This window comes from Cavia porcellus, unplaced genomic scaffold (genome assembly GCF_034190915.1).
Source record: "Cavia porcellus strain 051 isolate PalLab524CR breed Dunkin Hartley unplaced genomic scaffold, mCavPor4.1 scaffold_2, whole genome shotgun sequence".
NCBI lineage: Eukaryota > Metazoa > Chordata > Mammalia > Rodentia > Caviidae > Cavia > Cavia porcellus.
Genome location: NW_026947485.1, coordinates 85,909,743 through 85,925,347, shown reverse-complemented (window position 1 = coordinate 85,925,347; position 15,605 = coordinate 85,909,743). Strand labels below are relative to the sequence as shown.

General features: G+C 34.2%; 1 protein-coding gene across 12 annotated transcripts in view; it reads right to left on the bottom strand.

The window, feature by feature from the left end:
• The window catches only part of Vti1a (vesicle transport through interaction with t-SNAREs 1A), a 370,470-nt gene that overhangs the window by 271,140 nt on the left and 83,725 nt on the right, over positions 1 to 15,605 (bottom strand). For 9 of the 12 annotated variants that reach the window (XM_013158219.3, XM_003475211.5, XM_063244702.1 and 6 more), the window contains exons 4-6: positions 14,091 to 14,168; positions 7,844 to 7,864; positions 3,227 to 3,311 (exon numbers count right to left, since the gene is read on the bottom strand). In XM_013158219.3, the coding sequence (XP_013013673.1) occupies positions 3,227 to 3,311; positions 7,844 to 7,864; positions 14,091 to 14,168 (184 nt within the window). The remainder of the gene's footprint in view (positions 1 to 3,226; positions 3,312 to 7,843; positions 7,865 to 14,090; positions 14,169 to 15,605) is intronic. The other 3 variants (XM_013158218.3, XM_063244708.1, XM_013158220.3) reach the window with 1 other exon arrangement.

Here is a 15,605-nt window from a genome sequence, read left to right as displayed (position 1 = left end):
TTGTCCTTTTCGTTTTTACCAGTACCAGGGATCAAACTCATGACTGCCTGCTTGCAAGGCAGGTGCTTATGCCGCTGAGCTAAATCCCCAGCCCCTACAAAACCTTCTTGACATTAAAACAACCATATGGAATCAACAGAATCTAGAGTCAAGTTTCCATTTTACAGAGAGGTTAGGTGATTTCTCAAAATCACAGAACTGATTAATGACAGAGTAAGTTCCTAGATATCTGTGGCCAAGTAAAATTTTAAAAAGCATTCCAAGGGGCCAGGAATACAGCTCGGTGGCACAGCACTTGCCTGACAAGTACGAAGTCATGAGTTTGATTCCCGGTACCAAAAAGTAAGCAAACAAACAAAAGCACCCCAGGGATCCCCAAATAGAGTTGCCAATTTTGTTATTTTTCAAGTAAAGAAAAAAAATAACTTCTACCTACTATTGCTGACATACACACTCATCTTTTACTATACTACATTAGGAAAAATCATAATAGAAGAAAATGTAGCTCTTAAATTAATAAAACAAGCACCATGAAAATTTCACTACATTTTACTCATTTTTTCATTTTGCTGTGGGACTGGTGAGAATTCTTCTGGTCCAGAACTAGTTTTTAGACAATACAATACCTGGAAGTCATTCCCCCTTTTGTGCTATTTTAAAATTCGTATTAGTTCTTCCATGTCTTTTCCCATTTATATTTCACCATTTTTAAGAGGAAACCAATAAATTGTGGGTGGCTTTTTGTTGTTATTGTTTGCTGTTGTTGTTATTGTCATTGTTTTCTCCTGAGGCCCAGAGATGTAGTTCAGTGGTAAAGCCTAGCATGTGTGGATCCTGGGTCTGATCTCCAGTACTATCAAAAAAAAAAAAGTTTTTCTCTTTGACAGATGCTCTTTTCTAGTAGTATAACAGAATGATAAGTACCATAAATTTCATATCATCAGAACCCAGAGCTGTTGACTAAGCATGACTCAAGTGAAGGCAAGCAGGGATTCAGGAAATACAGAGGTAACACAGTGCCTACCATGACACACTGCCCCCACATTACGTCTGTAAAAAGAGCAGGAAAAATATTTCACTGTGTCGTCTCTTTCCTTGCTCCAATTTCAGACTTATCCAAAAGAATGCATTAGCACAATGACTGCCGTCTCAGAAAGGTGCTATGCCATATCTGTCCTTACCTACCAAAGGTATATTCTTATGCCTCCTCCCAGACTGGTTTGTAGTCTGCTGGAAGTTCCCAATCCTTATGTGACAAATAGATATCCAATTTTATAAGAGCTTACGGTCAATCTGCCATTGTATTCCACATACAACTTGTGTTTACACATGAAAAAGCGTAACTGTCAAATCCTACTCAATAATCATGGTCAAAGCATGGTCTTCTGTTATATGTGGTCTCCTATGACTTCTTCAGCTTTGGGAAGGAACTATATGAAAGTGAAAGATAAAGGGAATATCCAGCCATGTGCACAACCAAACAAATCAAACTCCATGACCAGTGTCACAGCAACACCATCCCTGCTCCCACCCTGCAACTCATCCCCTGTGGACGTTTTGTCAAAAAAAAAGTCCCTTGTATGGATTGAAATGTTAAATACAGATGGTGCCACATTCCCTAAGGACTGTCAAACTAGTAGGTTTTCAGCTATTACTTTAATATAAACAAATTTCACAACATCAAAATTGCTTTCTAGGAGATAATATGTATCATCAAACAATCACATGTTCTGTGCATTAACATATGTATTTTGCGTACATAAAATATATGTATTTCTGTGGTACTTCAAAGTACCATTCCTCAAGAGTATTCTGAGATGGGCAACATTATTTCCATTTTATTGATTTTTTACATTTTATTGAAGAAAAAACTGAGGTTCAGAGAGGTAATATGATTTGTCCAGAGTCACACAAAGTAAGAGCTAGAACACAATTGTGCTCTTTGACCTCATTCGTAGGCGTTTCCCTTTATTCACATTCTTTCCAAGAGGAGTACTCGCTAAAGGTGAGTCCCTAAACCAAAAGGACACTCAAATGTTGGCTTTTACTCCAGTCAGAGCAGAAAACCAAGCTGCCAGTAACTTCAGGAAAAAAGAAAGTCCTTACTGTTAGAAATCTGTGAAGATATACAGTTTTCTTCAGTTTTCTCACCAATAATATAATGCCAATTTTTGGTAATCTTCTGTTCGGTTCCCTAAAATTCATCACATAAACCAGTCTATCAAGGGTAGTCATGAATCTTGGGCAAGACACTCATTGGTCTTTCAGAAAAGAAACTATTTGGAATCATTTTCCTTATACCTGGTCTTCCAAAGCAAATATTTTGGTGACACTAAAGTTTTAAAAAATTGATGGAAATTTTGGTGACCACATTTATTTGTGGTTTACATGTTGGGCAAGATCTATCCAAAATACACAAAACAGATTATTTCTATATTTTATACTTTACAGAACAAAGGTGTAGCTACACAATAATAAATAGTTAAGTACTAAAGAATTAATAGGTACTTATTTGCAATATAAAAACTCATTGCATGAAATATTTATAAATAAAAAAAACTGTCTATTTTAAACAGACTAGTCTTGGGAAAATTAGCTGTGTGTTTTCTGACAATAACAACTTGTCAATTCAAGCCAAGCTTTGAATAGTAATTATTAATTGCTAATAAGATTACCCTGAACATGACCTTTGTTGCTTACTACAAATTTTTTCGTATCTGATTAGACTCTGTTCATGATTTTTAAAAAATACAGGATCATTAGAAACCATTTCCAAAAGCAGGAAAAATAAGCAAAATAAACAGTACGATTATTTCCCTGTCCCTAGTTCACATCAGTTAGCTTGATTAAAATGTTAATTTTTACATATGTGAATAAAGCATAAAGGAGCAAACAACTGGAGACTGCACGGTGTGCTAGCAATCATTGCGGGTGGGTAAACTGACAACATGTAACTGCATATTAAGACAAATGTAGAATTTAGACAAAGTATTCCATCTCTTTTCAGATGTATACTTTTAAACCTCAGGAACTGTTTTCAGTAGATGTCATGCCTTTTAACTTGAAAAAAGATAAGCGCAAATAAGCTCCCAATTGTCTCCCCAATATGTAAACCACATCTCGGGCTGCTGTCTCTGCGACTCCTTTGAAGTTTCCCTGAAATGTCATGTGTTGTGAAGACTGCTGTGCATAAGCAAGACAATTTGCTCACTCTCAGAATTCTTACCGGTTTCCACTGCTATTTGGTATCCAGCCTCTAGTCTCCGAGATGACCTTTCCAGCCTCTCTGTGTTATCGAGCAGATGTGCCCTCTGAAAAAGAAAAAGGGGAAAAAAATCACACAGCCGTCTACAATGTTCTTTTTTTGCCTTTTAAAAACATAATGCCTTTGTATGCCCCAATATTTGAGGGGAGGGGTCCCAATCTATTACAGTTAATTTTTGAAACTCTTTCAGTATAGGAACTGACAATGCACAGATTTCCAATCAACAATATATGGTCCATTCACTTTTTTGTTTTAAAAATAGACTCATGTTGTAAGTAGTCACAATGAATCTTACTCTAAAACACTGAGAAATATATGAAGATTAGAGTCAATTAGATCATTCTATTTCAGCAGAGATGAGAAGTGCATAGATCCACGATTCCTATTTGTGCTTATTTTTAATAAAATACCATCATTTTTCAAAAAATCATTTGTTCCTTTGATTCCTGCAGATAGTAATTTTTAAACAGGAACTTTATTTTTAAGAGAATACTCCTCGATTTTGGATGTGCAGCAGATGCCATAGAGAACAACATATGCTACTAAAACAGAATACTAAACAGCCTTTCTAGTTTAGACAACTAGGGCCAAACATCAAGAAACAAGAGACACACGCTTCTCCATTTACACAGATGTACAAAAAGGGTGGATTTATTTCCAAATATATGGCACTAGGTTGAAGGTGAACTTTTAAAACAGTGCTTTTGAATGTCAACTAAAATGACACATCACATACACTTCTTTTAATTGTAACTGATGAAGAAATTAGAGAATCTCAATTCTCAGCTTCTAAGCTTGTTTTTTGTGTGTGTGTGTGTCAAGACTGTGTTGTTTTTTAATTTAACCATACAGTAGATCTACTCAGGTTGTCAAAATAGATTTATAAGTTAATTATGGCTATGAATGAATAAAGAATGCATATTGGTATAGAATATGTGACTATGTATAACTGTATATCTGTGTGTGTTCATGCATAGATGTATCTGTATAAATTAACACCTTTTCCTCTCTAATCAGTTTTGGTGTTTGGACAAAAAGAAAGGAAAAAAAGCAACTACAACTCCTACAACTTTGTGTTGTTGACAGATATCACTTAAAATCGAAGAAATGCTTTCTAATAATAAAAAAAGGAGGTGCCACACACATTATCTGAGTGGCTGTCGAGCGAAATGATCTACCTTGCTCTAATGAGCCCCCATGGATCTTGGAGATGCAAGCTGTATTGACATGCACACTTAAGCTAATACACCTAGACCAGTGCCTCCAAGCTCTAGCAGCCAGGGATGCTGACAGAATATCTCGCTTCCATCTTCAAAGAAAGGAAGTGATTAGTATGTTATCATTACCATTCAAAACGTGATTTCCTTATTCCCTCCTGGCATAGGTGACACATCTGAGATGCGGCCAGACGTTAGAGGCAGCTAAAGCCACATCAAAGCTTTCCTTGAAAATTTTTTTGGGGGAAGGGTTAGGGGGAGAGAGAATCATTAAAACAATGCATTTAGAACAGAGAGATAGGACCTGATGTGAAGGTCAGGAAGCTGCAGTAACAGTCCATAATAATTAATGGAGTTGTCTAACATACAGTGGAGAAATTAAGAGAAATATTACCCCTTCCTTATGGAAAACAATCTAAATCTATAAAATGGAGGAAAAGAAAAAAGCCTCTTATATCATGAAAAAGCAAAATCACTGACTGCTATAATTGAGGAAAAAAAGGCATCAATGATGATATTTTAAATAAAGTTACAACTACTAAACCTTGTTAAAAATAACTTTCCTACTCCTAATTCTCCCTATATGCATGTTATAGGAATAAGGGTTGCTTTTTTTTCTCTGAATTTTTTGTTACCTTAACAAAGGACTTAGCTTCAAACTGGCAAATCTCTAAAGATGTATCAATGAGATCTATGAAAACAAGAGTAAATTTTAATTTTAACCCAGATGAAGAAAAGAAGATTTTGGGTTTATTTTCATATTGGATGAAATTCCAGATTAAAAGAAAATATTTAGCTATTATAGATAAAAATGTAGGTCAAAACTAGAAATGAACATTCTACTTACATGCTAATATATATAGTACAAGAAACAAACTACTTAAATGTAAAATAATTCAGGGTATTCTATGGCAATACTGGGAGTAAATTTTCTAAAAGAAGTTTTTAAAAATGTATATTTCTAAATAATGCAGGTCTCTTCTTTAAGGAGGGTTTGATTTTATCAGAGTAAATCTGCACACAAGAGGACTATCAGTTTACCAGCAGCTTTCCAGCAGGATTTCACTTTGTATTTTGGAACCTCTTCACTTAAGTCAAACGAAAATCAAGTTCTTGTAACAGCTGTGCTATTTACATTGTTCCCTTAGTTGTACATTGCCCTGGTCGCTACAAATGAAAGGAAATACACTACAGTAGCAGCGCATGCTTTCAACTTGCCCCCACACTCCATCCCAAACTCATTCTCTCACCCTCTTCTCAGCCCTTTTCAAAGCAGGTGAGTGAAGCTGTGCAGGAGCGCAACTTGTGTGAGGAGCTGAGCAGAGTAGAGAGCTGAAGATGCAGGATTCAAACAGCTCAGCACAGCCAACACCACATCAGCTCTCTCCACACTACAACTCTGCCTCCAAGCATGCCTCGTTCCCAGGATTGAGCCCGAAAAGAGCATCACAAGCAGGGAATGGGGGACACTTTGTTTCCAAACACAACAAAACATGTTTTGAAACAGATGGGTGCCTGTCTTCTTAGAAGGGAGCTGGAAGAAAGAAGTCTTGAGTATCACTCACTATATGATTCCTATTAGAATCCTGACAGAGAGACAATCACTTCTTAGCAAACCATATGCCAGTTCAGTGTCATCACTGCAATCTAGTCTATAAATATCAGTGCTACATCCATACCAACAAATATACAGGACAGTATTTCAGAGGATATTACTGTATTAGCTGAATGATCTATTTTTCTCAATTATAATTCTAAGATACAGTTTCCAAAACATGAACTCCAGAACCATGACTGATAGCTCTTGCTATAGGCACAATAAAATAATTAAGCCATCAACAGTAACGGATTTTAGAAGAAATGCAGACATGATGTTTTCAGCTTTTAAAATTAACATTTCTAATTCCACACCATTCAGCTTCACGAAGATGAATCTTCTGACCAAAGTATCGATAGTTGCTACTAGTCATTGCTTAAATTCAGGGATAAAAGCTTTGTATTGAAATTTTCAAGACTATTGTTAATTTTATTAACATTTAAAATTCATATCTTTCACCTAAACATGAGTACATGTAAATATATACAAATGGATATTCTACTTTGAAGAAAAATGTCCATGTATCATTTGCCAAAAGAATCATGATATACATCAAAATTATATATAATTACATTTAGTATATATATCTCACATAAAAAAGTAAAATGAATTTTAAAAAAAGCAAAAGGATTGTAGAGAGCAGGTATTTCTGTGTATTTCCCCTTCTGTTTACATGTCATTATTACTTTAAAAAGAGGACATCACTAATACATTTTCAAGCAGAATTGTAGAAAACCACAATCTACAAGCTGTAAGTTAGTATTTGCATTACCCAGGGAACAATGATATATCAATTTAAAAAACTTCTAGGAAAATCGCAATCAATATAGTCAACCTAAATTTGAAAATAGCTCAAAGTACTCTTGGTTATTATAAGAAATTAGGAATTAGGTAATTTTAATATCACAACATGGCTTATTACTTATATCCTAATGGAAAAATAATATCTTAATCTTGTGACATTAAAAACACAACTACTCTGTCTCTGAAATGGAATATTGAAGCATATTCAGTATGTTTGGCCTAATTGGAAAAGAAAAGAAAAGAAAAGAAAAAAAAAAAAAAACCAATCAAGGTAAAATTACTAACACTGATACAAAGATTTACTAGACCTCCAAGAAAAAAAAAGTGACCCTACATTATGAAACTAGTAAACTTAATAAAATGAGAACTCAATTGGGTGCCTACTTCCTACAAAAAGGAAGGTGTTTAACAAGGATGGGAGCTTTGACTATTGTTGCACATCTAAGTATTCAGAGTAGCAGGGCATTTATAACGTATGTATGTTTCCTCAAAGGATAATAGAGTCACAGTGTCTTATGGTGAATCAAAAATTTTAGAGTGAGACAAAGGAGTTTAAGAATAATTTTTGGTAAAGGAAATCAGAATACAAGAAAAAAATTAAACCTTATTCATGTCTTTAGGAAACAAACAAAAATAAAGCAAAGCTAAAGTTACAGTCTAGAATAAAGTCACACTCCACATAGTTTTAAGATATCCTTTATTATTCCTTCCATTTTGTCTTTAAAATATTAACTTCTCCCAACACCAACAAAGAGCAACAATCCTTGTAATAATTGTGATTAAGAAATAGCTGTTTTCTAGAAGATGGTCGGCAGATTTTTGAGCAATAAAGTCAATATCTTTTTCTTTGGTAGACTTTTCTGGAGAAATGAATGCAAAGATCCACTTCAGATTTATAAACTCAATTTTATAAGTAAAAATAGAATTAAAGGAATAAAAAGGAAACTAGGAAGTACTCACCTCTTCACGTAATTTTATCAACTGCAACATGAATGCATAAAAAAAGATAAAAAGGAAAGAAATGGCAGCAAAGAAAGATCAGTTGTGTGACAGGATACAGAATTAACATTGACAATTTATCTGTTTACATGTTTAGCATTTAAAAATCACAGACAAACACATTAAAAGAACCTAAACATAGACTACATGCAGAGTTTTTTGAACGAATAAAGATCACTTTCTCACACTGTCACATTAAACCAAGAGAATAGTGTGAAATTCTCTTTTAAAGTACATCTAAGACACCATCATGAAATAAAGGGGAATGACTTCATAGAAGTCTATATTATAAAGAAAGAAAACAAGTTTACTGTTCCTCTCTTCTAAGAATGTACCACTGAAGAGGTTTTGTATATACAAGTTTTCAGGTTGTTTCTCTATTTGGAACCTTGACAGCTGATTTCAGATTTTCCAACAAATGAAAATGATTAATAGCTCATGTGTTGGTTATACTAAGTATTTAAAACAATAAGTTATTATGTGGATCTATGATTGCTTTAGGAGTTAACACTGTTTTACTTGAGAATAAAGCATGCCAGTAAAGGTAATACCTATATATGACATAGTAACAGGAAAACTTCACTATGCCTAGAAATATCTTACACACTAGAGTTAATTTCTAGATTTTTGTTTGGCTTGCTTTTTGTTTTATGACAACTATAATCATATGACATAGTTTCATTTTAATTTTATGTTTCTTCTCCTGTCAATTGCCCTCATCTAGTAAACCCAGCCATTTCAAAGCAATGAATTCTTAATTTATTTGTATTGCAATCTCTTTTGACTATAGTAGTATCAATAACCACTCTTATTTGTACATATTTGTATCTCCTATAACATTTTAATTCTCCTTTATAAAACATTTTTCTATTTGCCTTAAATAACACACAAAACAAGTTGCTTAACTCTTTAGAAGCAGGGGAAAAATGGTAAGAGTCATGTTTGCTTCATCTTCTGTGTTTGACACTATTCTAAACCACAAACAACTTTGTAGTTGAGACGACTACCAGATTTCTGCAATGAACAGAAACTGAAACCCATGTTTAACAGATCCAAGTCACATTCTAGGTCTGAAATTTGCATCGTTAGCAATTCAGCTCTACCAGTGATAATTTTTAAATATCCAAATATCTGTAACATTCTGTTTTAACACGACATATGCAGGCCAATAAATTAAGCTATTGCTTTGAGAGGAAGGTGTTACAAAATGCTCACTATATATCTCTCTAAGACTATCATGTTTACTGTGATAGTGTGCAATTCTCAATGCCTAATGCTGTTTTTGTCTCAAATTCAAAGCAGGCAGTATGCATTCCAGCTTATTCTGTAATTGCAGTTGTTATATGAAAAGTATTTCTGGTACAAAAGAACGAAACTTCAAAACAGTTATGAATCCTTTATGAAAGGAATATAGTTTATTATGTAACACCTTACTATGTGTGTAACAAAAATGAAACTTAATGGAGTTTCAAAATGGACAAGAAATTGTCATTATTTTTAAACCCATTGATTCTCTCCACAATCATCCAGGGTGCACGTGTAAAACACCTCATTATTTCACATGGAAAGTCTCAAGTCCTCCTCTAGACGAAGTAAAATTTTAAACTAAAATACCTGGCCTATCACATATCGGAATCTTTCTCTTTGCTACTGGAACATCATGGGAGAAAAAGGCAAACACTAATTCTCAGAAAGAGGCGATCTGGGAATTGATCGCACAGCTCCTTTCTTCTGGGGGCATCATTCTTCAGTCGACTATGATACTTAAAGGGGCAAAGTTTAAAACTACTCCTCAGCAATAGAGACCATTTGGGGCATGCACCCTGCCATAATCAATGAGTGTTTAAAATGCTACCCATTTGTTTTTTCAATAGGTTCCAAACAAAAAACGCTCTATCTTGTTTGTGCTGCATGGCTGCCTTCGAGCTCCACACCGGATTTGTAGCTAAGCTAGGTAAATGGGAGGGTTTTTAATCTTTATTTTTTTTTTTTTCCTTTTTCAGTTAGGCCAAGAATTATTCATTCTAGTAAACAAAAGACAGTCCATTTTTGAAAATTAGCAATGCTTCGACTAGACTGTAAGCAGTGATTTCTATTTTATGGAGTTATTAGCTCCATCGTAGGCGACATGAAAGTATGCAATGCCACAATGTTGAGTTAAGATAATCAACATCTTTTTTGAAACAAAGATTTCTTTCCCCAATGTAGAATTTGATACAAGAGGTAATCTGTTCCTTTGTGGGCTGAAAAAATCTGGTTTACGCTGGTTTGAACCGGTGGAATCTCTTGTGGCTAAGCCTTCTGCTGTGACTGAAATCAAAACCGCACTGCAGAGCGCGAGGGCCCGCGCGCCTCTGTGCGCTGGGCCACGTGACCCCACAACTACTGAATTTTTTTCCCCAGCTGATAACGGGACTGCCGGCTCTGTCCGCACACAGATAACGAATAAATGCTGAACTCTATTAAACGCCCTTTACACATTATCGTGGGTCGAACACACAATTTTCTGAACTTATGATGACAGTCTATTTATTTTGCTATAAACCCTCAGCACGTAACGAACAGATTTGTGCCTGGTAATGATCTGCTCTGCCAGGGCTGTATGAAATGATACCGACCTTCTTTAGATCTTGGGGAATTAAATTGACCGACTTCACCCCCTGGTCTGTAGCTGAAGTTTGACACACTTTATGCACAGCAAGCCCAAATCAGAACTTAAGAAAATCTCGTATTTAAAAATTAAGCAATCATTATCTGCTAAACATTGCTTTGCTACAAACATTTCCACACGTTTGGAACGATCCTACAATTTGTATATTTTTGAATCTTCTGTATAGGATTTACTCAGTCATGGATCAGTATAATTTAACATAGGGTAACTGTGAAACAAATGGCGCTCAAAACTAGAGCTCAGGACATTTTATTCGTCCTGTTACCCTCCTTCACTATGGAAAGTTTTATGATTTTATTCTTCAAGTTGTTTTTTTTCCTATTTTGAAAATGGTTTTCAGGGGAGGAAAACAAGAATGTTAAGTTTCCATTCCCAAACAGCATCATTACATTGAAGAACTCAACTCTCTCAAAGTGGTAAATGTTGCCATACTGAGTGGCAAATACATTTTAAAAGAGAGTGATTATGCTTAAATCTCTATAAAGCTGGTAACAAAATAGCACTCAAAGGTGTAAAGTAGGTAATTTTGTCCCTTTCTTGTAAGTCAAGAATGAGCTGTACTTGCCTGAATGAAATGGGTATGAATCAGAAATGAATTTATACAAAGCAATTAATTTGCAACAAAATGAAATATGTATTTTATGAGGGAATTAAAGAAGCATTTGAAAAATTTTAATTTTCTGAAATGTTGGCATTCCCAATCATCACAGACCTATTTATATACCCACCAGAGAATTAGGTAAACATTTATATATCTGAGTAAATGAATTTAAAGTTAATTGAAAAATTATAATCATATGCATTAACAGGCTTTAGATGCCTATGAAACTGCATCATAAATTGTCAGGATGAGAAACAGTATTTATTGCACTTACATTTGTCTAAATCTTCACAGAGAAACCTCTATAGGCTGGATGTATACAATGCATTGAAAATAGTCAGTACTTTGTTTTACCTGCTTGTAATCATTGCTACCTTTTCTTTTATTTTCATTTTCTAATCTATATATAATTTAATCTTAATATGTAATATATAAGTATATATTATATATAGTCAATAATATAGAAAAACATTTTTATATAAATATTACAGATAATCCTATCTAAAACACTTTATCTTCTTAGCTTCTGAGGTACAAAACTAATATGAAGAACCAAATTAAAATTTTTACTTTCTTAAAAAAGAGATCTTTTAGGGGCTGGGGATTTAGCTCAGCGGCATAAGCGCCTGCCTTGCAAGCAGGCAGTCGTGAGTTCGATCCCTGGTACCGATAAAAAGGAAAAAGACAAAAAAAAAAAAAAAAAAAAAAAGAAGAGAGAGATCTTTTCCTTGAATTCTTAGTCTAAATGAATCCTAATACAGAACAAGAAGTTATTTTCAAGTGACCACATTTGGTTAAGGAGACATTTCAATTAGAGAAATTTTAATTCCTATATTGTGACACTTACATGACAAAGAGCCTCAAAACAAAACTTAATGACTTCATCATCATAGGAAAATTTTGCTGTATAGTTGGTAACAAAATACCTATAAAGTAAAGCATATTTTTTTGAACTTTCAAATATCCTTCAAATTTTTGACTGAAAAGTTCGTGTAAGTAGTCATCTAAGTTACATATTCTCTGGACTATAATTTATCATACTCTATTTATTGAAGTGACAGCTCCTTACCACTAAACTTCAGGTTATCCAGAATTTGTAAGTTTGATTTATACAAGTCCAGGAGAAGTCTCTGCATAATCACTTTAAAGTGACAGAAATACAATTTGAAAAACTGAGAAAATATGGACTCAAATGTATTTTTGTGGAATAGTTTTCTTTAGGCATAAAAATCATCTGTATATGTATGTAAGGCAAATATTTTAGGCACATAAAACGTCCATTAAGAGAAGTGAACATGCTTTTAAAAAAGGATTCCTGTCATAGAACTACAACATCCATTACAATAAAGGAGTCTGAGTTAGACAGGAACACCCCCATCTTTTCTATTTCTTCTACATTAGGCAGTAGTTTCAAATGAGGAAAAAGATCTGTAGCTTTTTAAAGAACTGACATGGGAACTACACATTTCACTTTTTTGCAAAATAGACTATGCTTTTTTACAGCAGATAGAAGAGAAAATTATGATTCATTCATTCATGCGGTATGAGCAATCCAAATCTCACTTTTATAAAAGAAGAAAATATTTTCTCTCTCATCTTCACATTATTTAATCTATTATGAGTAAAACCCCTTCATCACACCATTCTTTTATGTTTGATGCACTATTTTTTTTTAACTATTCTCACATTTCAGTCAGAAAAGCTGAAATCCCAAGTCAAATATGAACATGTTTACATGTCTGAACTCAGGCTGATAGCATCCAAATAGTGGAGGAAGTGAGAACTTCATCAAAACCAACTATCAGCTCAGTGATTCTCCTCTTTTTGAGGGGCAGGCAGAGACCTTAATCATACAAGCAACAGCCCTGTGTATAAAACTAACATTACGCAAGATAGTAATACAATCTCAGCAATTATAATCTATTTGAAATGGTAAATACCATTACTCAGATTGTATAACATGGATCAAATGTTATGTTTCACTATGCTGTTAAATGTTGCTTTACCCAGTCCATGATTTATGTTCAGTGCTATTTCAGCAGAGTACAGACCTTTACAATACTTGCCAAAGTAACATTAATGAATACATTCAGGTTTTGCTTGTTAAGTTCCCTGCAACCAATCAGTCTCTAGGGGTGTGTGAGACATTATCTCTACAATGAGGTGCTTAAAACAGTTCTTTAAAGTCGTATATATTATCTATATGAATTTATGAAGTCTGCAGTATTAATTTTAAAAAAAGAAGTAGAACATAATCAGACCTACAGCACTACGGTGTGATCCAATAAGAAATGACAGCCAAGTTTTAAGATCCTTTTCAGAAAACTTGTATCTTATTTTTTGCCTGTGCATATCTTAAAGTGCAAAAAAAGACTTATCCTATTATTATTATTATTATTACTATTGTTTGACAGAAACAGGTCTCTATCTGGGTATCCAAGTTTCACACTGGTGCCTATAATTTGCATTTTGGTGAATGTATTTTTAAGAAGCTACACAATAGGAGACTGAGCTGTGCTGTTGAATTTTGAAAGCTTACTTTCATTTGTTTTGCTGCAAGTGTTGATTTAATTATACTGCATTATCAAAGCTGTATTATGTACTTTTTTATTCCTTTTAAATGTGTTTGAGGTGAAGACCTTGGCTTTGTCTGCAAACAGTGTGTTTCAAGTTATTCCTTAAGTACTAAATAATAAAGAAAAGAGAAGAAAAGATTTTTTTAAAAGATAGCAGACAGTGATCACAAGGTAAAGGGTTAAATGTAAGATCTCCAAGAAACATTTTGAAGTTGATTAAGACTCCAGCTTTGCATTAAACAGTATCGCTTCCACATGAGTTGCTGCTAATGCTGTTAAGGAGCAGCTTGAGAGCCCAGTGTGCCAGTGACCTCCTTCACCCTCCAGCCACCCACCGGGCCTTCCTGATTAGCATTCTACCTGGTTCTCTGAGGAATTCCCATCATCCCCTAGGAGCTCATTCCGTACTTCGTCACTGTAGGCGATCCGTGACCTTTTCTATAAAACAAAACAAAAAGGGAAAGAGTGAGATGAACGTTAGAAAGTAAAGGCTTCGAAGCGTTATTGGTATCAAGGCTTACCATCTCAAACCTCGAGAGCCCCCTAATGGAAACCTATTGGCAAAAATCTGCAAACCTAAATTGTGTAAAGTTCTCTGAACTTGAGAAGTTTAGTGTCAATTAGAAGTTTTCAAAAATGCCAAAAATGAAAAACCTGCATTGTGTAAATATTTTATTAACATTCATAAGGGATCTTAACTTGTATATTACTCCACACATCATCATTCAAGTAAGAACACTAAACTGAAAAAAATACAGCTAAATAGCTGTGTATCTATAGAACAAAGATTAAAATTAATATAGAAGTATAGAAAGCCTTTAACATTATAGTAGGAAATGAACTTACAACTTGGGGTTTTTAAAATCCGTGATTCTAATATAATAATTACATCTCTAACTCGAGTGCAGAATGCCTGGACTAACTATATCTATATTTCTTTTATAATCGTGATGTTACTAACAAGAAAGAGAGGGTATTTAAAAGCCCATTTCTCGTTCAAGTGATAATTTAAATATCTCTGACTTCTCTATAAATAATATTCTCAGGAAAAGCAATAGGGTTGTGTGTGTGTGTGTGTGTGTGTATGTGTGGTAAAGCAAATTAAGTTTCCCAGTCCCAGTAAAGGCAAGTAGGCTATTAGTCAATCTTTCATAATCTCAGTAAGTAAAGACAACTGGACTATGAATCAATACGTCATTAACTGTAATTTTGTTTTATACAAAATCTACCCTTGCCTAAAAAGTCAGAGGGACATGTCTTCAGTGCAAGCAATTTGCAAATTAAGAAGCTGTGAAAATTAGTTGTGAAACTAGAGTATTCCTCAGTTCCTGCTTCATCTTTAACACTTCAGACCCAAATTTAGGTTTACGAGTGAATACTTTGTTGCCTTTTCTGCATCTGAAATAATTAAGCAAAAAACGATCAATTAAGAGTGATAGGGAAGTGGGTAAGAAGAAGGGGCAGAAAGGGCGAGGGAGTAATAGGTAACACATTACGATACGTTAAGTGTATCTACAGCTTCCCAAAATACCACCCCCATCAACATGTTTTTTTCAAAATAGGCAGGCAGGAAAGAGTAATCTCTTTTTTCAGTTAAGATCTGTGTTTGGGACTTAAAAAAGTTTTACCTGTTTAACTGTGATCTGAAAAAGTATCACAGTTTAAAAGGACTACCTATAATCTATGAGTAGAAGTTAACAGCAAGATTTTAATTTGAGACTAGTGAAATTTCAGACTACTGAAGGAGTAGCATTGCCTGACCACCTAGAATCGATATCATCTTAAGCATAAAATTGTATTATACTGGAATTTAAGAGGAACTCAGACAAGACTAACTAATAAGTTTTAAATCACTTAAAACAGTGTTTCTCAACT